The 23,922-nt window shown below is 40.9% G+C and overlaps 1 protein-coding gene across 1 annotated transcript in view; it reads left to right on the top strand.

Moving 5' to 3' along the window:
- Positions 1-23,922, top strand: part of UGGT2 (UDP-glucose glycoprotein glucosyltransferase 2) — a 244,100-nt gene that overhangs the window by 27,612 nt on the left and 192,566 nt on the right. The window contains exon 7 of the mRNA XM_075199909.1: positions 3,519-3,591. Coding sequence (XP_075056010.1) covers positions 3,519-3,591 — 73 coding nt within the window. The remainder of the gene's footprint in view (positions 1-3,518; positions 3,592-23,922) is intronic.

The raw sequence follows: 23,922 nt of genomic DNA, 5'->3' as shown, positions 1-23,922 counted from the left end.
GTGGACAACCCATTTTAAGTTTGTTTACTATATGTTTTAACCGTCTTAGAAAAGCCACTTTTCTTTGAGACCTCTTAAGACTAAAAAATAAATATTTGTGTTTGAGCATTCTATATTCTTGCATTTACAATGTGTATTAACAAATATCATTTTTTAAAAGATATAATTTTACAAGCATTTTAAGTGTGGAAAATGTAGCAAGTGTATACCAAGCCAGCTAATGTGACCTGTCCCTGTTTCTGTAAGTGCTATGATGCCCTTAATCTAGGTCTTGTACTGACAAGCTTTCAAATTATTTTTATTTTTTTTGTTCTTTTTCAAATCCTCTCCATGTAGACTCCAGAATAGGGATCATTGGATCCCTGACTATCTGCATTTTACTGGTGCTTTATTCAAATGGAAAAAAACTGACAAAAGGTCTAAGAATTCTACTTATGTGGGTATTGGTAATTGGACAAAATATACACTTCCAAAATGATTTAAAATAATGTAGTAAAACAATTATAAATAAAGAAATGGAAAATAATCTATAAAAAATGATCAGCCTATAAGATGGCGATTCTGTTTCAAGATTCAGAAGTTTTTTCAATTATGAAGGACCCTGCTTCTGTAAGACGTTGAATGTTAATAAGGTAATCTTGGCAGGGCCGTCTTTACCTTCTGTTTTATGTCATTGTGTTTATTTGAATTGTGTAATGATCCCCTTAATGTACAATGCTTCGCAATAGATCATCACTTTGTAAATAAGAGCTAATACTAACACAATAAATTGCTACAAGCTGAAAACTAACTATACAGCTTCTCAGGCTGTAGCATATTTCTATATATTGTCTCATAAGATTGCTACGAACATGCTAATTAGCAGCACCTTTTGCTACCATTGCATCAATGCTTGGAGATACTGATGTGGTGCATATTAAGACATTTAACTCTCCCAGTTATCACCCCACAGTTAAACAATATACCACATCTATTTTGTCAGGAGACCTTTCCTGACTATCTTTACCAGTCACAAACCGCACTCTGCGCACTCATGACTTGGAGGCTTAATGTAAGGGAACACACAGGATTCCAGCTTAAACCTCACACTCGCCTCTCTCTCTTAGGCTACAGATTTAGCTGCTCCCTTTCCCAACACACACACGCTTCCACACTTCTTTTCAACTGCAACCAGCTACGTATAAGGCCCGTAGCAAACCTATGACTTAATCATCCAATTGTACACACTCTGTGCTCTGGTAGTTAAACAGTTAACAATTTACACACTGGTATCTAAAGAGGTAACCCAGCCAATCAATGTCTATCTTCTAAACAGGAAGTGGATTTGTTTAGCGCAATAAGACACCTTACTAATTACATTTTTAGATTTAATATACAAAATGTACAAAGCTTACAAGTTATAAAAACAATTAATAAACAAGTGACATACATACAGAAGCAAAACAGATTTAAAATAACAGGATTAAATTCAGAGCATAACTTAGATTGGTATATTCTGCGCCAAGGGAAATTGGCTTGAAGATGGACAGCTTATCAATGATGATTGAGTTCCCAAAAGACTGACAATTTTTTGTAACTAGTCTCCACTTTTTGAAGACACTTCCACTCCTGTCCCCACCTCCAGGTGTTGTGGTCTGTGACACTGCTTACAATCACCATTTGCATGTTGCCTGATTTACTACCCAATTCTACTATGTGACCTAACTTTTCTGTGGTGTGTCACACAGACCCAATTTTATTAATAGATCCACTATGAATTTGCTAATTCTTTTATGCCAAACAGGCCTAGGTCCTGCGTATTAGTTGTACTTATACTCATTTCCTCAATTTCTCTGTGTGACAAAATGCTTTATTTGACCTGTGGGCTGCCCCTTCTTCATGCTATTGATGAGTGTGTATGTGGTTGAACACTACTTTTATTAATTTTAAGTGGTATTCTGGAAACCACAATATATTTGCCTATACAAAATATAACCATTCATCACGTGGTCTCCTTGTGTAAGACCACAAGCTGTGAACCGCTCCCTGCCGTCTGTCCAATGTCTCTAGGCGTCCAAAAACTGTCCTATATCTGGATGTAGCTCACCCCAGAGACCTTTGAAGCTGCTCAGCTTTCCCTGACAGTGGTGCTGTTATCTTTTAACATAGAGATGGGTAGGGCCACCAGGTAAATACACACCATTCCCTCTGACTTAACATTTGACACCTTTTAGTAGCTCAATTTATCAATGTATTCATTTGATATACCATATTTACATTGCAGTTATAATTAGGCTTTATTCCCAACAATTATGTTATGGGTTAATCCTTATAACTGTAATTGCTCTATGGCCACTACAATCATTTTATTTATTATTTATTTATATAGTGCCACCAATTCTGCAGCGCTGTAAAGAGGACTCACATCAGTCCCTGCCTCAATAGAGCGAACAGTCTAAACACACACACACACACACAGACTAGGGTAAATTTTGATAGCCGCCAATTAACCTACTAGAATGTTTTTGGATTGTGGGAGGAAACCCATGCAAGCACGGGAAGAACATACAAACTCCACACAGATAAGGCCATGGTTGGGAATTGAAATGCTATATATAAATAAATTTAAAAAAAAATTTTGCACCAAAGACTAGATCAAGTAAAAAAAAAAAAAGTTTTCTTTCTGGTAGAAAGGTACTGGTAACACTTTGAAAAGAGCCCTGAAGTCTTGACACATCTTGCTGCTCTCTTACTGTAATTATGTTCAGTAAACCTAGTTTTGACATGTTTGTCTAAATGTTTTTAACCCACCTCTTCTCCAAGACTATAATTCCTTCTGCTACACTGCTTTTTCTACCTAATCATGTACATTTGCTCTTTCTTTGTGGTCATATTCTGCCTAATGTTTCCATATTTTTGCAGTGCCACCCTTTTTAGACAGTTTGCTTGCACTTCTGCCTATTAGTATAGCTCTTTTAAAATACTTATGTTGGTCGTACTATTTTTGCTATTAAAATATCATTTTTTTTAAAAAAAAAATATTTAAATATATTAAATTATCTTCCGCAAACTATGTTATACTGCACATATAATGTGTACTCAGTCTGGTCAGTAAATGCCCCAGTAAAACCTGCAAATTATTCAAGTTACATGATATAAGAATGCACAGGTAGAAGAGGTGGTGCAGACAAGAAAGCAAGATCTCTGCTCGTGGGAGCATAAGATATAAAAGCAATGAGCGAGGTGGAGACCATTTAGTCAGAAGTTTTTTCAGTTCATGCTTTCTCAGTACATAGTTTTAAGGCTATAGGTTGTAATTACTCTAGAAACTTTCTGTAATGAAACTTTGATGTGACTGATGGATGTGTCATTTTGAGATGTAAAGCTCATGCAGCTACATGGTTTACAAAGGAAGGTCATCCATCTACCACACAACAGGAGTTGCTGTATATATTCATAATATCTTATTAATATCTTATATAGTATGTTAATGACTAAAGAATATATTGTTCAATTTTTTTCTACCTATTTTAATACAGCCATCAATTCTACTGTGAAGTCACATGATGGAATCACTGAAGATGTTCAAGGCTTCTACTTTGATAAATTGATGTAAGTTCACCAAACGGCAATTATCTGTATGCATGCTGTGCATAATTTTGTAAAACAGAATATACTGGAATTTGCTATGTTGGCTGTTTAACCCATGTAGCAAAGCTCACACGTGTTAAATCATATGTGATTGAGCCTTGAGAAGATTCCGCTTGTAATTCAAGTTCCCATGGGAACTATTTAAAACCCTGCATAAAATAGTATATTCCTTACCCTCTACTATGACCAAAGATACTTCAAATCTTAATGACGCAATTTCAGGTTTAGAGTGTGCTGTTTAACTGAGGATCATTTTTTATTTTGTTTGGTCTGTTTTTTTTGTTTTGTTTTTTTGGGGCGAATTTTATTATGGTTTTTAGGGACTGATGTTTTTTAAGTGTAGATAAATATATTTTTATCTTTATGGCCACTGTCTTTATTGCAATGTAGTTTGTGGAGCCACAAAATCTAATTACCCTAGTATAATGGTACCAAACTTATGGACTTTAAGCAAGCTTTGACAAAGTTATAGGGTCAGGATCATAATCGTTTTATTTTTGTTTTAAACATTGATGTAAAATATGCTGGTGGAAAAAAAACATGGTGGCAAAAAAGGGAGTATCATCATCAACAACATTTATTTATATAGCGCCAGCAAATTCTGTAGCGCTTTTACAATTGGGAACAAACATGAATAAAACAATACTAGATAATACATACAGACATAGAGGTAAGAGAACCCTGCTCGCGAGCTTACAATTTATGGAACGATGGCAGTTTGAAGCACAAGGGCATGTGCTACATCATATTGCACACTGGACCAGCTAGAATGCAAAGGTATAAGAATTGAGTGGGCTGAGTGTGTAGCAATGTTGGTCAGAGGGTTGTTGTCTTGTGTTAGCTGTGTAGATGGTGGTAATAGGGTAACCTAGGGAGATTAAGATGGTGTTTGAGGAATATCATAAGCTTGCCTGAAGAGGTCGGTTTTCAGAGCATGCTTGAAGGTTTGAAGACTAGAGGAAAGTCTTACTGTGCGAGGGAGGTAATTCCACAAGGTGGATGCAGCTCAAAAAAAGTCCTGTAACAGAGAATGGCAGGATGTGATGAGAGTGGATGAAAGACACAGATCTTGTGCGTTCTGCACAAGATCTGCATCTTGTGTTGGAGGTGTCCAGTTGGGAGATATTTTGAGACAAGTGAGGAAATGTATGTCGGTGCAATTTTGTTGACGGCCTTGTATGTTAGTAGAAGAATTTTATATTGGATTCGTTGAAATGCAGGCAATCAATGTAGAGACTGACAGAGTGGCTCAACAGAGGAAGAACAGTTTGCAAGGAAAATCAATCTAGCCACTGCGTTCAAAATAGATTGTAGGGGTTCAAGTCTGATTTTGGGAAGACCAGTAATGAGGGAATTGCAATAGTCGATGCGGGAGATGGTGAGTGCATGAATTAAGGTTTTTGCGGTGTCTTGTGTGAGATAGGTGCATATTCTGGAAATGTTCTTTAGATGTATGTAACATGATTTAGATATAGAGTCGATGTGGGGAATAAATGACAGTTGTGAGTCAAGGATTATACCTAGGCAGTGAGCTTGCGGGGTGGGATTTATGGTCGTGATCAATAGAAATAGAAATGTCAGTCAAGAAGCTTCTGTTTTTGGGTGGGAATATTAATTCAGTTTTTGAAAGATTGAGTTTGAGTTGGCAAGAAGACATCCAAGATGAAATAGCAGAAAGACAGTCAGTAACGCGTGACAACACAGATGGGGAAAGATCAGGAGAGGATAGATAGATTTCTGTATCATCCATATACAGAGAATACTGAAATCCAAAGGAGCTTATCAGTTTTCCAAGAGAAGTGGTGTGGATAGAGAATAGCAGAGGACCTAGGACTGAGCCTTGTGGTACTCCAACTGATAAAGGAAGCAGAGCAGAGGTGGATCCAGAGAAATTAACAGTGAAAGAGCGATTAGATAGGTAGGATGTGAACCAGGATAGGACAGTGCCTTCAAGACCTAGGGATTGTAGCATTTGTGAGAGGAGAGAGTGGTCAACAGTGTCAAATGCAGCCGAGAGATCCAGAAGAATTAGAAGAGAGTAATGGTTTTTACTTTTTGCTGTGATCAGAGTATGTTTTTTTTTAATTAATTTAATTTATTTTATGTTTATGGGTTTATTCAACATTCAAATTTACAGGATGTTTTACAGAGTTGCAAAGTTCCGGCGATAGTGTCTTTTGGGAGTTCCGTTCCCCATGATGTGCCATAGAGTGCCTCTGAAATGTTTGTGACGGCACTCTGTGGAGATGTTACATCATGGATTTTTACTAGAGATGCTCACAGACCCCTGTGAACTGGTTTTGGTTTTGGATCTGGATTTTTTAGAAAAATTGCTAAAATATGCTAAAATCACATAATTTTGCTCTTTTTTTTGTTCCTACAGTATTATTAACCTCAATAACACTAATTTAAAGTAATTTGCAGTCAATTTTGACCACCTCACAGGTAACAATATTATTTTCATACACTTTTAAGCAAAGACTGCAGCAGTTCTTACCAGTGATAAGACCATTGTCATGCCTGGGCAGAAGACCAAAAAATCCACCTTTTATGTGTGGAATTATTTTTACCCACATCCTGACAACAGTTGTCTAGCCATTTGTAGCGTTTGTAAAGCCACAGTCAATAGAGGTAGGGACCTTAACCATCTAGGATCCTCATCCATGTTGCGCCATTTGAAGCAAGTTCATGGAAAGCTCTTGGGAAAATCAGAAACTTATGCTAAAAAAATAACAACAAGTGGTCCAGCATCAGCTACCTCCCTTCTCTGATCTAGATCCCAGCACCTGTAATCAACAGCCCCAACACCTTCATCATCAATATCTTCACAAGTGATCGGAGTTAGTCCTGCATCCAAGTTGCTAATGCGAGATGACTCCTCCCCTATCCAGGACTCCTCGGAAGAATCTTTGTGCGTTAGACGCACTGCTGCTGCTCCTGCTGCTGTTGGTGGATCTCCAACCGAGAAGCAGACCAAGAAGTAGACTACTAGTAGTTTACAACAATTAACTGGTAAACAATCCTTAGCAAGATTGAAAGCTGTCACCCAGTCGCAAAGCGGATCTCAGACGCCATGGCGACTATGCTAGTATTAGATCTATAAAAGCTATTTCGCACCTCTGCCGGAAGGTTCGTAAAAATGTACTTATTGGGCTACAAAATGCCATTCTACCCACTGTGCACTTATCCACAGATACATGTGGACAAGCGGAACTGAGCAAACTATTATATGACTGTGACAGCCCACTGGGTTGGTGATTCGCCTTCACCAGCAGGAACACCTGCAGCATGTACACAAGTATGCCACATTTGTCAGAGGCAGTGTATCATCAGCTTCACTAAGAGGCATATCATTATTATTATCGTAGATTTGTAAGGCATCACAGTGCTCCACAGCGCCGTACAGTAGGGAAGACAAGGAAATACATAAAACAAGACATGCGTAAAACAAGCACTGACAAGGCAGACAATATGAATGGAGACATGAAAACAAAGGGTATGGAGGACCCTGCTCATTAGAGAGCTTACATTCTAAATGGAAAAGGTCACAGGTGAAACAGGAGGAGCAAGTGTGGCTCATAGTGGAGATTGGGATATCAAAGATTTGAAGGCTGTGGGAAAAGTCTGATTTGAGCGTGGTAGGAAATACCATGAGTGGGGAGATGTCTTGAAGGCGGGAGTGAGAGGTGGTTATCAGGCATGAGACAAGGCGCAGGTCAGAGCTAATACCACTGACAACCTGTTTGAAAAACTAAGGGATGTTATTGCAACATGACTTATCCTGCTTGGACTCTCCTGAGGATATGTGATTTCTGATAACGCCACTAATATTGTTAGAGCATTACAGCAGGGGGGGGAATTCCATCACATTTCCTGTTTTGCTCACACAATCAACTTGGTGTTAGAGAAATTTTAAAAAAAAATGACAACGACATGCAGGAGATGCTGTCCGTGTCCCGAAATATTTAGGGTAATTTTCGGGATTGTGCAACAGCATATAGGAGAATGCAGCAGCTGCAAGAAGAATAGAATTTGAGGGGGAATGTACTTTAGTCCAGTGAAGTAGTCACCTGTGAAGAGTGCAGACACTCTTAGCTTAAGTGAAGTGATTCCCCTAATTAGATTTTTTAAGAAGCAGCTAGAGAAATTGAAGGAGGAAGTGAAACAAAGCAAATCCACTAACTATATTGTAATTGTAGATTAAGTACTTAATTTGCTTTGCCAGGATCCAAGAGTTATCAGCATCTTGAAATCGGATCACTACGTTTTGCCAAATGTGCTTGATCCTAGGTTTAAGAGCTATGTCTTTTTTTCCCATTGTCCCAGATCACAAGAGATGCAATGAGCTCCTGGTCAGCAGGCTGACCGCTCAAGTGGTACATGACACAACAACGTCTCCTCCATCAGTTTCTCTGCCAACTGCTTCTAGGAAAAAAACTAAGCTTTCCCAAGACACCCATTGGTGATGCAGATGAGTCAGCACAACATGTTGACATTTGGGCTGGTCTAAAAGAATTGGCCAAAAATTGTGACAGCTCTGCCATAAAATGAACTACAAAATCCATGAGGAAGGTCATTATCAGCAATTCATTCAAAGGTGAATTCCAGTGGGGATGAATTAGTATTGTTTGAGGAACATGTACACAATGATGAGGGTGAATATGATGACCATGTAGATTGCAGATGCTGATATCTAGCTAAGAGAAGGGAGCAACCTGATGCTGGTATGCCTGGTAATATTTTGGGTAGCATGTTGGCAGTTTACTGTTTTTCTACAGTAAACTTTCACCTTTATTAGAGTGGTTTTTTTTTTCTTTAAAAAGGTACAGGCTTTTTATTTACATTTTTGTTTCCCTGACTTAAAACCAATTTGCACTTGAACATAGGCTTAAGCACATGAGGTAGAGGGATTAGTATAATCATGACTGAGACTGGAGAGTGACAACAACAATGTCACCCCCTCCTGTCTCTGTATGAGCTATGGCACAGTAGAATATCACTGGATACTTTTAAGAACACTGACAGCCCTATTAGTACAATTTCTGTTTCAGCACTGAACCCTGCCACCTCTCCTGTTTGAGTGAGCTATGGTACAGTAAAATGTAACTGCTGAAATACAAATACTAGGGCTGGGTGGCTTGGTCTAAGTCTGCAATGACAATTAGCAATGGAGTAATGGAGCTCTCCTCTTTGTGTGTTACCTATATAACACTGTACATTTTGGGACTGCAGATTTAGAAGACCAAAACTGCCCTATTCTATTTCAGCAATGACAATTAGCAATGGAGCTCTTCTCGGCTCTGCTCGGTTCTCGGATTTGCTAAGTTCAGATATGTCGGTTCTCAGGGAACAGAGCATCTCTAATTTTTACTCTCTCCCTATAGAAGTACACAGATCTGGTTCAGGTACCCTAGCATCCGGAAATAAGTGTAGTTGGGCATCGCCACAATTTCCAGTTGCTCACCGCAGGGAATTTAATTCCCCCTTGAGTTTAGTTTTGCTTTGTCATTCAACAGAATGCAAATCTGAATTCTTATTTGTTAATTTACATATCACAGAATTTATAGTCTATAAATAGAGCTGGGAGGACGACGATGACTGTCAATTAATTCTGCTGTGTGCTGTGTTTGGGGTAGGGCTGGGAATACTTAAGGTAACATTTCATCACTTGAACCTACATAATTTTGCAAGCAAATGCAGCATGAGGTGAATACTTCACCGGACAGTTTAGAAAATTTTTATTGTATCTAATAAAATGTTTAGAAAGGATGGAAAGGGGAGAGGTTTGTTCAAATGTGAACTCCTGTTTAATACCTGCTCAGCATAGGTATGTCTTTGAAGATTATGACAAAGTGGAGTCCTTATGTGTAGATATTCATGGATAAAATGTTATGGCTGTGTAACAGATACTGGATTACTATTACTAATCTTGATTAGCGCTGGCTTAACTGAGGTGCCGAGTCTAACGATCTCCTCGGTGTACACCAAGAACCGCCACAAGGCGGGGTGGGCTTCGCTGCCAGGAGTCGCAGGTCGCGGTCCACAGGTTCGCCCCAAGATGTAGTACAGCGGAAGATGCGGAGTCAATCAAGCCGGGATCGGTACACGGGTCACAAGAGTAGAGGGATAGTAGCAAAGCCGGGTCGGTACACAGGGGTTGGAGAGCCAGGATAGTCTAAAAAGCAGAGATCAGAACACAGGAAGACACAGGAGACTGGAAGACTCAGCAATCCATGAAGCACAGGAGCCAGGAACAGGTAAGTGGTAACTTGTTGCTCTGACAAGGCTGCAGTGTCCAGGTGAGCTTAAAATAGTCTGTGGTTAGTAAAAGCCGCCTCCCAGCCACGATCACGTGACCACCCAAACCAGGAAGTGCTGCTGTACACAGACAGGAAAATCGGCCGCATGAAAGCAAGTAAGTTTATGACAGTACCCCCTCCCTTAAGGGTGGACTTCGGACACCTAACAGGGTTTTAGGGGAAATTTTTTATGGAACAGTTTGAGTAGACGGGGAGCGTGCACATAAGTGGCTTTTACCCAGGAGCGCTCCTCAGGGCCATAACCCTTCCAATCCACCAAGAACTGTATGGAACCTTGAACTTTGCGAGAATACAGAATAGTCTTAATCTCATATTCCACTTGATCCTGGTCCACAATAGGAGGAGGAACTCTTGATAGAGAGGAGAATTTGTTGGTTACCATTGGTTTTAACAAGGAGACATGAAAGACATTTGGAATGCGTAGGGAAGGAGGCAGACTCAATCTGAAAGCTACCGGATTGATGACCTCAGAAATAGCGAACGGGCCAATGAACTTGGGAGCAAATTTCTTACTGGGAACCTTTAAACGAATGTTTTGAGTGGATAGCCATACCCTCTCACCAATAGAAAAGCTTGGGCTTACTCTCCTCCTCTTATCATAAGATTTCTTGGAGCGAATGGTTGTGCTCTTTAAATCCCTCTTGGTTTGTTCCCAAATAGAAGAGAAGTTACGAAACAATGGGTTCACTGCCGGAACTTCGGAAGGTGTAATTTGAGAGAAGGTGGTTAGTCTAGGATGGCAGCCATAAAGAACAAAAAAGGAGGAGTTTGAGATGGCCTCATGAAAATGGCCTCATGAACACGGCCCAAGGGAGAAGATTCACCCAGTTATCTTGATTACTTGAGATAAACATTCTTAAGAATATTTCTAATTCTTGGTTGGTTCTTTCCGTAGATCCATTGGACTGGGGATGATATGCGGAGGAAAAATCAAGCTTAATTCCGGACTTACTGCAGAAGGACCTCCAAAATTTTGATATGAACTGTGATCCACGATCGGAAACAATATGTTGAGGACAGCCATGGAGGCGAAATATTTCTTTAATAAAAATATCGGCTAAAGAGGAGGAAGATGGAAGACCTTTTAAGAGCAATAAAGTGGGCTGTTTTAGAGAAGCAATCCATGACCACTAGCACCACAGTACAGAATTTGTAAGGTGGAAGGTCTGTGATAGAGTCCATCGAGATCTGTGACCACGGGTATTCAGGAATGGGTAATGGGAGCAAACATCCATAAGATCTTTTCCTAGAGGTCTTGTGTTGAGCACATTTGGAACAAGCAGAAACAAATCTCTTCACATCTTCTAGCAAAGAAGGCCACCAGTAACTTCGGGACAACAAGTCCAAGGTTTTGCGGATGCCGGCGTGCCCAGCAAAGAGAGAGCGATGAGCCCAGCTGAGGAGTTGAGTGCGTAGACGCGGCAAGATGAATGTTTTGCCCGGAGGGCAACCCTTGTTAAGGTGTGTAGTTGCCAAAACTCGACAGGGGTCTACAATGAATTTATTGTCCTCCAAAGGTTCCATATCGGCTGGATCAAAAGAGCGAGATAAGGCGTCCGCCTTCATGTTCTTGGATCCAGAGTGAAAGGTGATGTTAAAATCAAAATGTGAGAAGAATAAGGACCACCTTGCTTGTCGAGGGTTTAGACAACGGGCAGTACGTAAGTATAGTAAATTCTTGTGATCGGTATATATGGTGATTGGAAATCGTGCCCCTTCTAGTAGATGTCTCCATTCGGAGAGAGCCAACTTGATGGCCAGGAGCTCCTTGTCGCCAATCCCATAATTCCTTTCCGCAGGTAACAAGCGACGGGAAAAGAATCCACAAGGATGAAGTTTTCCAGAAGGGCTCCGTTGTAAAAATAAGGCTCCAGTACCAACGGAAGACGCATCTACCTCCAGGATAAAAGTATGTGAACAATCAGGCTGTTGCAGAATGGGTGCAGATGAGGAGAGACTTTAATGATATGAAGGCTTGGATAGCCTCAGTGGACAATACGCTAGCATCAGCAGATTTACAGGTCAATGCAGTGATGGGAGCCACCAGAGAAGAATAATCTTTGATGAACTGACAATAGTAATTGGAGAATCCTAGGAAGCGTTGGATAGCCTTAAGACCTGAAGGTTGAGGCCAGTCAAGTATGGCTTTCAGTTTGGTGGGATCCATCTGCAGTCCAGTGCCAGAAATAATATATCCCAGGAAAGGAATTTGTTTCTGCTCGAAGGTGCATTTCTCTAATTTGCAGAATAGATGATTTTTTCGGATACGAGAGAGAACCTCTAATACATGACTGCGATGAGATACTAGATCTTGAGAAAAGATGAGGATGTCATCCAAGTAGATGACTACGGATTGATACAGGAGATCTTGAGAGAGCTCATTCATAAAGCCCTGAAAGATAGCCGGGGCATTACATAACCCGAAGGTCCAGGTATTCAAAGTGGCCGTCTCGGGTGTTGAACGCTGTTTTCCATTCATCCCCCTCCTTAATGAGTATGAGATTAAACTAGATCTTAGAGGAGCGTATAGAGAAGATGGTGGCACCTTTAATACGGTCGAACAATTCAGAAATCAATGGCAGAGGATACCGATTTTTAATGGTAATGGCATTCAGGCCTCTGTAATCTATGCAAGGGCGGAGACCCCATCTTTCTTTTTTACGAAGAAGAAGCCAGCCCAGCTGGGGAGGCAGACTTGCGGATGAAGCCCCTTTTTTAGATTTTCTTGTACGTACTCCTCCATAGCCTTAGACTCCGGAAGAGAAAGGGGGTAAACACCGCCCCTGGGAATAGGCTTACCAGGTATAAGATCAATGCCACAATCCCAGATTCTGTGAGGAGGGAGTCTTGTGGCCTCTTGTTGACAAAAAACATCAGAGAAGGGTTGGTATGGTTCAGGCAGAAGAGACACTGGAAATATTTGGGAATGTCTGGAGGACCACCTTCTGGAGACAATGAGAGAAGCATAACTGTCCCCTTGACAATATGTGACCTGATTTCCAGTCTAGGGTGGGAGAATGGAGACAAAGCCATGGCAGTCCTAGGATGACTGGGTTGGTAGATTTCTGAATGACCAGTAGGGAAATCTTTTTACGATGAAGCGCTCCGACCTGCAGAAGGAGGGGAATGGTGCGAACCAGGATGGACCCCATAGGAATTCTTCTCCCATCAATGGCCAGCAGTGAGATGGGTTGTTCCAAGGCTTGTGTAGGAATGGAGAATTGTTTGACTACTGCGGCTGAGATGAAATTTCCTGCGGCTCCGGAGTCAAGAAGTGCAGACTGCGGGAAAGTATTATGTCCTAACTGAAGGGAAATAGGAATAGTAAGGCAATCATTACTACAAAGAACTGACTGACACTGAGAGAAGAGGCCTAACGATACAGCTCCCGAACTCGTTAGGCCCTGTCGTTTCCTGAACGTTTGGGACAAGAACTTAGAAGATGGCTACCTTCTCCACAATACAGACACAGCTTGTTCCGAAATCTCCTCTCCCTCTCCTCGGCCGACAGGCGGCTCCTCCCCAGTTGTATAGCTTCTTCGGGAGGAAGAACGGGTGTTTGGAAGTTGGGGGCCAAGCGGATCATACTGCGCCGAGATTGTTCTTTCTCGGAACTACGCTCCTTGAAACGCAAATCAACCTTGACACAGAGGGAGATGATATCATCCGCAGATGTAGGGAGTTCCCGAGATACCAGCTCGTCTTTGAACCGTTCTGAAAGGCACTGCCAGAAAGTAGCCACTAGAGCCTCGTCATTCCAGCGAAGTTCAGAGGCCATTGTTCTGAAGTGGACTGCATACTGTCCCACAGACTTTCCTTGGCGAAGACGTAATAAGCTGGTAGCGGCATTAGATACCCTTCCTGGCTCGTCAAATATCTTCTTGAAAGTGGACAAAAAGGTGTTTGAAGTTATACAGAATGGGATCATTCCTCTCCCATAAAGGGGAAACCCATGCTAACGCTTGACCGGACAATAGTGAAATCACATAGGCCACTTTAGCTTTTTCGGAAGGGAAGTTCCCTGGCAACAGCTCAAATTGTATGGAGCATTGATTTAAAAATCCTCTACAATATTTGGGGTCCCCATCGAACTTAGGTGGGTTAGGTATTCGTAACTGCGAGGAAGAAGCTGCCGCTACGGGCGGTGATTCTGGGGCTGCAACCGCCAGCGCAGGTGGTTTAAGACCTTGCCCACCAATGAATGATAATCTTCTAATGGATGTCCGCCCAGTTTCAAATTATTCGGCTGACAACGCTATATGCACTTCTCTTCGATTATGGGGTCACAGTACTTACAAATACAATAGTCCCTCACACTACCTCCGAAATCCAAGATTAGCACACCTTTTCTTTACACCCGAATTCAATGGGTTGTGTACGGTTGTGAGGTTACCACTAATCAGACACCACTTACTCCGACATGGACTTGCCGAACTGAGCCCTGACAGAGCACTAAATCCGACTTTTGAAAAAGCTGAACTTTCTCAAATGCAACGAATGAAGATATCGGGACGCCTTAGTGACGTCAGTTTCAAGGGAGACAGTAAAATTTTGGGTGTTCAAGGGGTAATGCCAGGAGGCGAAGCCTGTACAATGTGTTTTAGAAGCGTTACTAAATAGCATTGTACAGGCGGCACCTCCTGGCATTACCCCTTGAACACCACATGATGGGAGAGTAGTCCTTGTGAAATCCTTGGCTCATATTTTATTGACTGCGGTTTAAAGTCTCACGGAACAGATTGATGGGGTTCTAGTGTAGGCTCGGCCTTACCTTGAACCGTCTCCAGATTGTTGATTTTTCTGCAGTGGGTGGAATAGATCCAAATGTGTGTCCTTCTGCTACTTTCAGAGATGTGGTGCTGTTCATCAACACTTGGTATAGCTCTTCCCATATTCTTAGACCAGTAAGACAAGACATTGCACTCTTAAATACACTTTAGTGAGATGTAAGGTTCAGGATATAGGAAACATCATGTCGATAGTATCATTCTAATCCCATATTTATACTCAGATGTCCGATTCAATCGCCTAAGAGATCGCACCTTGCGTATGCAAGTTATGGAGTATAGGAAATAAATGATCAGAATAGTATTGTGTGTGTGTGTGTGTGTGTATGTAATGCAAATAGACCAGTTTGAACCAGCTTTCGGCGGGAAGATTAGTATGCATCTGTTGGAGAGCTCCCCCCCTCCCTTGGAGTGCATCGTTTGAACTGGCCAATGACCTGCATTTTACTGGACTGTCCTGAACCTATGGAAACATGCCAAATCATCTATTATTTTCACTCCATCACTAACTGTTTATAAGCAGGAGCTCTGGGGCCAACAGGCAGTCTCATTGACCACAGACTTCAGGACTGAATGACTGTATGCTGGATCCAGGGAGCCTGCATATGTAATTGGCTGTACTTATTTTATTGAATTGTTACTCTGCTACTTTTTGCTATTAAACTGCATTGTGGTTTGGAACCACACTATGTGACGTGGACAATTTTCATTGGATAGTGACTAGACTTACATAACAGCTTTTTTTTTTTTTTTTAAACAAATGTTTATTAACGGTCAAAAATAATTAACAGTGCAAAAGGATACATGTTATATCAAACAGGAATATAATCAGTACATAGGATAGTGAAGTAGAACACTCTGTTTGTCTGAGATAAAATAGCACAAAATCTGTGAGATAAAGACCGGCATTTTTTATATTTAAAAAAGAGAAGAAAGAAAAGGAGAAGGAAGAGAAACGAGAAGATGACAGGTGAAGGGGAAGAAAGGGAGATGCGTGAGGGATCACTTTTGAATCAGAGGGGAGGGGAGGGGGATACGTAAGGGTAAGGGATATGCTTAGGAAAAGGGAGAGTGGTATTGAAAGTGAGACATCCAGGGATCCCAGACCTTATTAAAAGATTTGGCTGTGTTTCGTATAATACTAGTCATGTATTCCATCTTATACGTATACCAAATCCTGTTAGTTATAGCGGAGAGAGAAGGGGGGGGGCAGCCTGCTTCCAATCTATGGCGATTTGACATGTGGCCGCTGAAATAATTACATAACCGCTTTTTACTCTCTTAGCAGCCTCATCTGCTCTATCATTTCCAAGTGATAAGGGGTCCCTATCATATATGTGTGTTTTACACTTGATAACTGCAACTTCCTTGGTTAGTTCTAAGGCTGTCAGAAGTCCTTTTATGTGTTGTGTGTGTGTGTGTGTGCGCGCTATTGGTTTGCCTGCCTTTATCAAAGTTCCTAAGACGCCATAGAACCCAAATGTCGAACACTACCCAAAAGGTATACCTAAAGTCATCTATATTAACTGATTTACCCTCTGAACTTGTCAGATTGAAAAGGACATGCGAGTTGGCAGCTACTTGGGTTAAGTGAGGTGGGCCAAGGGCTCCATTTTATAACACCTTCGTCATCTACAGCAGCGTAACCAGAACAAAATTCTCCTGTGTCTGTCTGACAACTCTGATCTGTATAAAACGTTCACTTTCTGAAGGGGTGTCGCATATGTCAGGTCTTGCTGTAAAGGTCTGGTTCAAATATTCCACACAATCATGCATATCTGTATACCTGCCAAATTAACCTTCAGGTAGAGTCTCCTCTCCTTCCACCTTATGTGCTTCTTGAGGCACATTTCATAATTCTTTCTGAGGAGACATGCTTAGTTTGGGCACAATTTAGAAGGGCAGATACTGCATGTGGTACATAGACAGTAGAGATCTTACCGTCTTGTGCGATTGTGCACGGTTAGTATGTACCGGTCTGCAGGCATCACCATGTTTCTGTGTCAAGACACTTGCAGCACAACCAGCAGCTTCAGTACAGTATAATTGTGCAAATCTGCAGTTGCTTTTGCGGCAATGTCATGTAGTGTATAACCTTAATCCACTCTGTTGTTAAATATCTTAAATGTCTGAGACAGTGTTCCAAATATTTGACCTTTGTCTGGAATGGCTGTCATTTATTCTTTGCAACTTTTGTCCTCTTTGTTGAATTGAAGCAGCAAAAGTTTATTATCAAACACTGATGACATAAACAATTCAGAATACAGCAATACTACATACTAAATTAGAACAAACCCATTTCTCGATTGGAAAGGTTGCAAACAGTTACGCGAGTCTTGTGGCAAAATACTGAGGTTGTCTATTAACCCTTTGGGCAGTCTTGTCCATGTATTTTGTACTCCTTTTATAAGAGAAGCAAAGAGGTACTGACAGGAAGGGTAGGGATAGAGAAGAAAACAGTAAAAAAAAACAATAACAGTAAAAATGGTTTGCAGATAAAGAATGACAGCTGGATTGGGCACTATGGGGAATTGTCTCTTGAATACTTTATTAATCCCCCTTAAATCTTGAACTAATCTGCAGCCCTTCCCCTAATCCTTTTTATCATAATGGAAACTACTTTAGCCATCAATCCAGTGTCCTCTCCATCTTTAGTCCATAAAGGATATGGATATATGTGATAACATTTCTTCTACCTATGATAGACCTGTCTCTATAACAGAGGAGTGCAACATTAACCCCTGTGGAGTGTCACGTATGCCCAGTACATCTGTTGCATGCATTCCAGGAATATCTAAACACACCATCAGAAGTGCAGTATACTACACACCCCATTTAAAATAATAAAATCTCGTCCAAGTAAGTTAATAGGGGCCACTGCAGCTAGAAGGAAATAATGTTTATTATGCAATTTGCTCAATAGTATCTTCTGCTGGTACAGTCAAGGAATAATAATGCATCTCTCAAGTTATTCTCACAGCTAGTACGTTTTCCCTAGTGATAGACAAATTCAGAGGAGAAATTAATACAGATCTTTCTGTCCCTGTGTCTAAAACTAAAAAAGTAATTAGTACCAGATATATTAATTTTTACTTTTGGTTCTGATCATTAGTCAATTAACCATCTACAGATTACAGGTGCGGCCCAGACTTTAGAGAGTAGCATGTGTACTCATGACATGTGCTGCCATTGAATGAGTACATATCTTGAGGCAAATATCTCTCTAGCCTATTGTCACTCCAAGGGCAATGCATATAACCACACATCCTTATCTGCCTTTTCATTAGGAATAGATATTGTTCTTACTGTGTGTAATTCTACAATATCACTGCACCCAGGGTTAATATCTTGAACTATTGTCTCTGCACAATGGATATTTCTGTGCTTACTAGAATATAGGAGAGTTTTATTGGAGTCTGCAGCAGTAAATAAGGGTGGGACAGTATCCCCTTTTCTTAATCTCTAAAAATATGAGCTGTTGCAGGGATTAAAACTGGTTCATCGTACATTTACTTTTCTTTTTTAAAACCCTGTATAATTTACAGGGTTCACAGTTTTACCTGGCTATACTTTGGTTACTTTCCACATAAGATGGGGGTGACACTGTTGCATTGTCCTCTGTTAACCATGGTTATCTACAAGGAAACACGTGCAGCCTTCATTGCTTTGCACAAGAGGCTTCACAGGCAAGGTATTGCTGCTAGTAAGATTGCACCTAATTCCACCATTTATCGGATCATCAAGAACTTAAAGGAGAGAGGTTCAATGTGAACTTCAGGGCACCCAAGAACATCCAGCAAGCACCAGGACTGTCTCCTAAAGTTGATTCAGCTGCGGGATCAGGGCACCATCAGTGCAGAGCATGCTCAGGAATGGCAGCAGGCAGGTGTGAGTGCATCTGCACGCACAGTGAGGTGAAGACTTTTGGAGGATGGCCTGGTGTCAAGAAGGCCAGCACCGAATCCACTTCTCTCCAGGAATAACATCAGGGACAGACTGATATTCTGCAAAAGGTACAGGGATTGGACTGCTGAGGACTGGGGTAAAGTAATTTTCTCTGATGAATCCTCTTTCAGATTGTTTGGGGTATCTGGAAAAACACTTGTCTGGAGAAGGAAAGGCGCTACCATCATTGTGTCATTTCAACAGTAAAGCATCCTGAGACCATTCATGTGTGGGGTTGCTTCTCAGCCAAGAGAGTGGGCTCACTCACAATTTTGCCTAAGAACACAGCCATGAATAAACAATGGTACCAAAACATCCTCCAAGAGCAACTTCTCCCAAGCATCCAAGAACAGTTTGGTGAAGAACAACGCCTTTTCCAGCATGATGGAGCACTTTGCCATAAGGCAAAAGTGATAACTAAATGGTTCTGGGATCAAAACATTAAAATTTTGGGTCCATAGCCAGGAAACTCCTTATATCTTAATCTCATTGAGAACTTGTGGTCAAACTTCAAGAGGCGGGTGGACAAACAAAAACCCACAAATTCTGACAGTCTCCAAGCATTGATTAGGAAAGAATGGGTGGCCATCAGTCAATATGTGGCCCAGAAGTTGATTGACAGCATGCCAGAGCGAATTGCAGAGGCCTTAAAAAAGAAGGGTCAACACTGCAAATATTGGCTCTTTGCATAAACTTAATGTAATTGTCAATAAAAGCCTTGGATGCTTATGAAATGCTTGTAATTTTACTTCAGTATACCATAGCAACATCTAACAAAAAGGTCTAAAAACAATGAAGCAGCAAACTATGTGAAAATCAATACTTGTGTCATTATCAAAACTTTGGGTCATGACTTTACCTACTTCCCTCCAGGTTCACTCCAACAAATTTTGAAAGACTCTCAAAGCAGGAATTCATCAACACAAGATGTAAAATAAAAGTATAGAACAATATGCGTTCTTACCTTATGTGATGCGTCATCCACCCTTTGTTGATAAATCGAAAACTGTAGGTCTGTGAGACCTTGAGTAGTGTGCAGTCTACTCAGAGCCCCAAAACTGTTATGTCTGTATATGTTGTTTGCAGTAAAGATTATCTGATGTGATTGCTATGGTTCCAAAGCACATAGGTTTTATTTGCAATAGTGTAAAAAGACAGTGCTAATAATCACATGCGTATGTTTACCACACTAACACAAGCTTCTATGAAAATGCTCTGGTTTCCAAAGCCAGAGGTGAACAATTTATACAGAGTAAAGTTGTAAAAAGCAGTGACCTCCCAAAAATACACAGTTACGGTATTAAGGTCTTCATTCATAGGTCGAAGGGTCTTGACCTCCCAAGAAATAGATGTGGCATTGGTAAATTCCTCTGGTTATTGTTCCTTGAGATTGCCAGGTGGTGTTCTTCAGATTCCCGCCTTTAGACCTGTATAAACTGGGTATTTGGTGTATGCAAAAGTGATAATTATATAGGTGTGAACGCTACATCAACACCGCAAACGTTCTCATGCGATTGCAAACAGAATGATGTAACTCAATGAAATTAACATGTTCAAAACATTAATTCAGATTTTTCACACATTCTATTTTATATTAACTAAAATAAATTGATTAAACTTATTTGCATGTTATTTGCTAAAACAATTATATGATTGCGTACTAATTGCATCACAACCAATATTTGTGTACAGAAAATATTGATTACCATTTTCATCATTACCAGTAAAGTATTGGTTAGTGTTTGTTATAAACCATTGAGCATAAACAATTGTACTGAAATTCAATTATTGCAAATTGAAAGGGCAACAAAGAAAAATGTGTTCCTCCTTAATTATCCAGATATAAATTGGGGTAAAGAAAGTAGAGGTTATAGCAAAGAAACTAGAGGGGTAGCACTCCTGGCCTTGGTAGAAGATAGAACTGATATTTAATGTTCATGTGATAGTTAAAGAATAGTGATCACAACATAGTGATATATCAGTTGAGTTTCAATTAAGTGTTTTGTAAAGGGAGCTACAAAAACTATGGATTTTAGAAGGGCAAAGTTTAATTAGCTCAGAGAAGCACTGAAGCTTGCAGTCATTGAAAGTTTTCTCCTAAATAAAAGCACAGACACCAAATAGGATTTTTAAAAATTTTAAATAAATACCGTTGCAAGTACAGTAAAATAATTTCTAGAAATAAAGGGCAACTGATGTGGTTGAATAAGAACATATTGGAGGGAATTTAAAAAAAAAGAAAAAAAAAAAAAAGAGAGCATTTAAATTGCTAGGGAATTTTCAGACCCTTCTAGTTTTATGGAAATACAAGGAATATATCAAACTGTAAGAAGAAAATCAGGTTAGTGTATTCTAAGTTCAAAAAATGAATTGCTATACATAGCAAATTTCAAAACGTTTTTCAAGTATATAAATTGCAAGAAAAATAAAACCTATAATATTGTGCCACAAAATGATAATATAGTAAGAATAATTGTAGAAGATAAAGAGACATTTTTCATCTATTGGGTTTAAATAAAACATTTTTAATGTATACATATTTAAAACAATAACTTTCATTGTTCTAATAAATTGTATCTGTTATAACCCCCATAATGCTCATCTCTATAGAGAAAATCTATAGATCCAAGAGATGGAGAAGGCACTAAAAGTGTCAGATCTCTCTCATCCTTATACCTACAAACTCTGGGTCGCCTCCTTTGTTTGACAGCGGGGAGTGTGTCTCCTCAGTAGTTATTATTTGGTGATTAAACACCCTACACTAGAGAAAATATTGCGTGGCCAGGGGATTGGATATGGGTGTTTCAATGGCCAGAACTCCCTTATACTGGCTCTAGGATACTTCCCTCTTTGAAATGAGTTATTTTACTGGTGATCACTAGACAATAACACCCTACATCAGTGGTTTCCAAGTTGTGCGCCATGGCAATCTCACAGGTCTGTCGCTACCAGGGCTGGTGAATGGGTTAAGCAAGGCAGTGGAGGGCCAGGCGCTTCCCTCTGCATGCCGTTCCCGCATGTCCACCAGCCTGCCAGAAAAGGAGAAAAACTTACATTGAATCCTCCTCCTTGCTCCGTTCGCACTGACTGTTGGTGATGATGTGACATTTTCAGTGAAGAGCCAGAAGAAAAGAAGACCGAAAAGAAAACAGGAAAAAACTGAAAAATCAGAAGGAAAAAGGGTAAGTAAAATGTAAGAAAATTAGGAGGATGATAGGGGCAGTGTAAAACAAGGGAAAATGATGAAGGGGCACAAGTAATTGTGAATGGGCGCAGTGTTCATATGAAGGGACAAAAGTGACAATGAAATGGTGCATGTGATATGGTGAAGGGGCACAGTATGAGGGAGGTACAAAAGTGACAATGAAAGGAACAGTATTATGATGGTATGACAATGAAGGGGTGCATGTGATATTGTCAAGGGACACAGTGTAATGATGGAGGGACAAAAGTGACAAAGGGGCACAGTCTTATGATGAAGGGGGAAAGTGTTAATGTGAAGGGGCACAGTATTATGATGTAGGGACAAAAGTGACAATAAAAGGCCACAGTATGTGTCACGGGCACTAGGAGTCTTTGCCCAGGATATCACCAGATGATGATCTTACCAGAGTAGTGTGGGTTACACAGTGGTCCTCTGGTAGCAGGGTGACTAGCGGAACATATGACTCAGCAGATGGTGAGAGGATGCAAATAGAAAAGTCAATGACTAGCAGCAATCTGGTTAATGATTAGGTAGATATGAACACGAGGATCTTGATGGACGTGAAGAAGTGCAGGAAGGTAACAGGGAAGTCCGTGGTCTGCGTACAGCAAGTTGTACCACTGCTTATGGTGAAGAGACTTGTGCAGGTAGGTAGCGGGGAAGTCAGTGGTCTGCGTATAGCAAGTTGTACCACTGCTTATGGTGAGAGGACTTTGTCCAGGTGCAGGTAGGTAGCGGGGAAGTCAGTGGTCTGCGTATAGCAAGTTGTACCACTGCTTATGGTGAGAAGACTTGTCCAGGTGCAGGTAGGTAGCGGGGAAGTCAGTGGTCTGCGTATAGCAAGTTGTACCACTGCTTTATGGTGAGAAGACTTGTCCAGGTGCAGGTAGGTAGCGGGCAAGTCAGTGGTCTGCGTATAGCAAGTTGTACCACTGCTTAATAGGTGAGGAGGTGTACAAGTGTTGATGAGTGGAAACATAGACTGTAGACACTGAGAGCACAAGGAACTTGATCCCAAACAATATGCACAAGTCTATGTTGGTGTGGCAGGCTCTGCTTGACAGAGACAAATTCACTACTGGAATCCAGGCTAATAGTAGAAGGTCAATTAGCATATGTATCTCACGACTGAACAAAGAGGTAAACTTCCCAACAGATATGCGGAGTAATAACACAGTCTCAGGGAGATAGAGGATTCCGTGGGTAAGTGGAGAACAGTCCAAGCGGATATGCAGTAAACTAATACAGTCAATAGAAAGTAAGCATACCGCGGTTTAGTTGAGCAGGCTGTCCACGAGAGGATACAGAAACAGCTGAGCGGCTGCACGCCAGCACGAGTAAAGAAACCACAGGTGAGTGGTAGCGGTAATCAGGGTCCGGGTCAGCACACAGGCAGAGAACTTGACACGGGTAGAACAACGATGAGCAATGCAGGAATCACTGGAGATAGCGAACACGAGTAGAACACTGGAGGTAATAGCGGACTGGAAGCCACAGATGATTAGAGCAGGAATCAGCAGGGAACTGAAGACATAGTAGAACACGGGAGACTTGTAGCGGTCTGGAAACCGGCAGGGAACTGAAGACATAGTAGAACACATGAGACTTGAAGCGGTCTGGAAACCGGCAATGAGTTGAGCAGGAATCAGCAGGAAGCTGAAGACACGGAGAAGTACACAGGAACACCTTCAGAGACTCACAGGGAATGAGACTCCAAGATCAGGCAATGAGGTAATGAACACAGGTGCTTTAAATAGGGAGCGTTGCCTGATCAACCAATTAACTAAAAGCAAAGGTCAGAAGAGTTTTTAGGAACTGCGCATGCGCAGACCATCAGGATGGCGGGCGGCCACGGTTCAGGATAGGTGCTGGCAGGAATACTGGAGAGCCACGCACCAGTGAAGAGGCACTCACGGTCCGGTGAGTGACCGTATGATTATGGAGGGACAAAAGTGACAAGGGGCACATCCTTGGATTTATGTGCATTCTTTTTGCAAACAACTTAATAAGTTTATCTGTCTTCACCTAAATACTT

The sequence above is a fragment of the Mixophyes fleayi genome, chromosome 2 (genome assembly GCF_038048845.1).
Source record: "Mixophyes fleayi isolate aMixFle1 chromosome 2, aMixFle1.hap1, whole genome shotgun sequence".
In the NCBI taxonomy this organism is placed as follows: Eukaryota; Metazoa; Chordata; class Amphibia; order Anura; family Limnodynastidae; genus Mixophyes; species Mixophyes fleayi.
The sequence above is the reverse complement of the archived record's forward strand: the minus strand, read 5'-3'. Positions and strand labels throughout refer to the sequence as shown.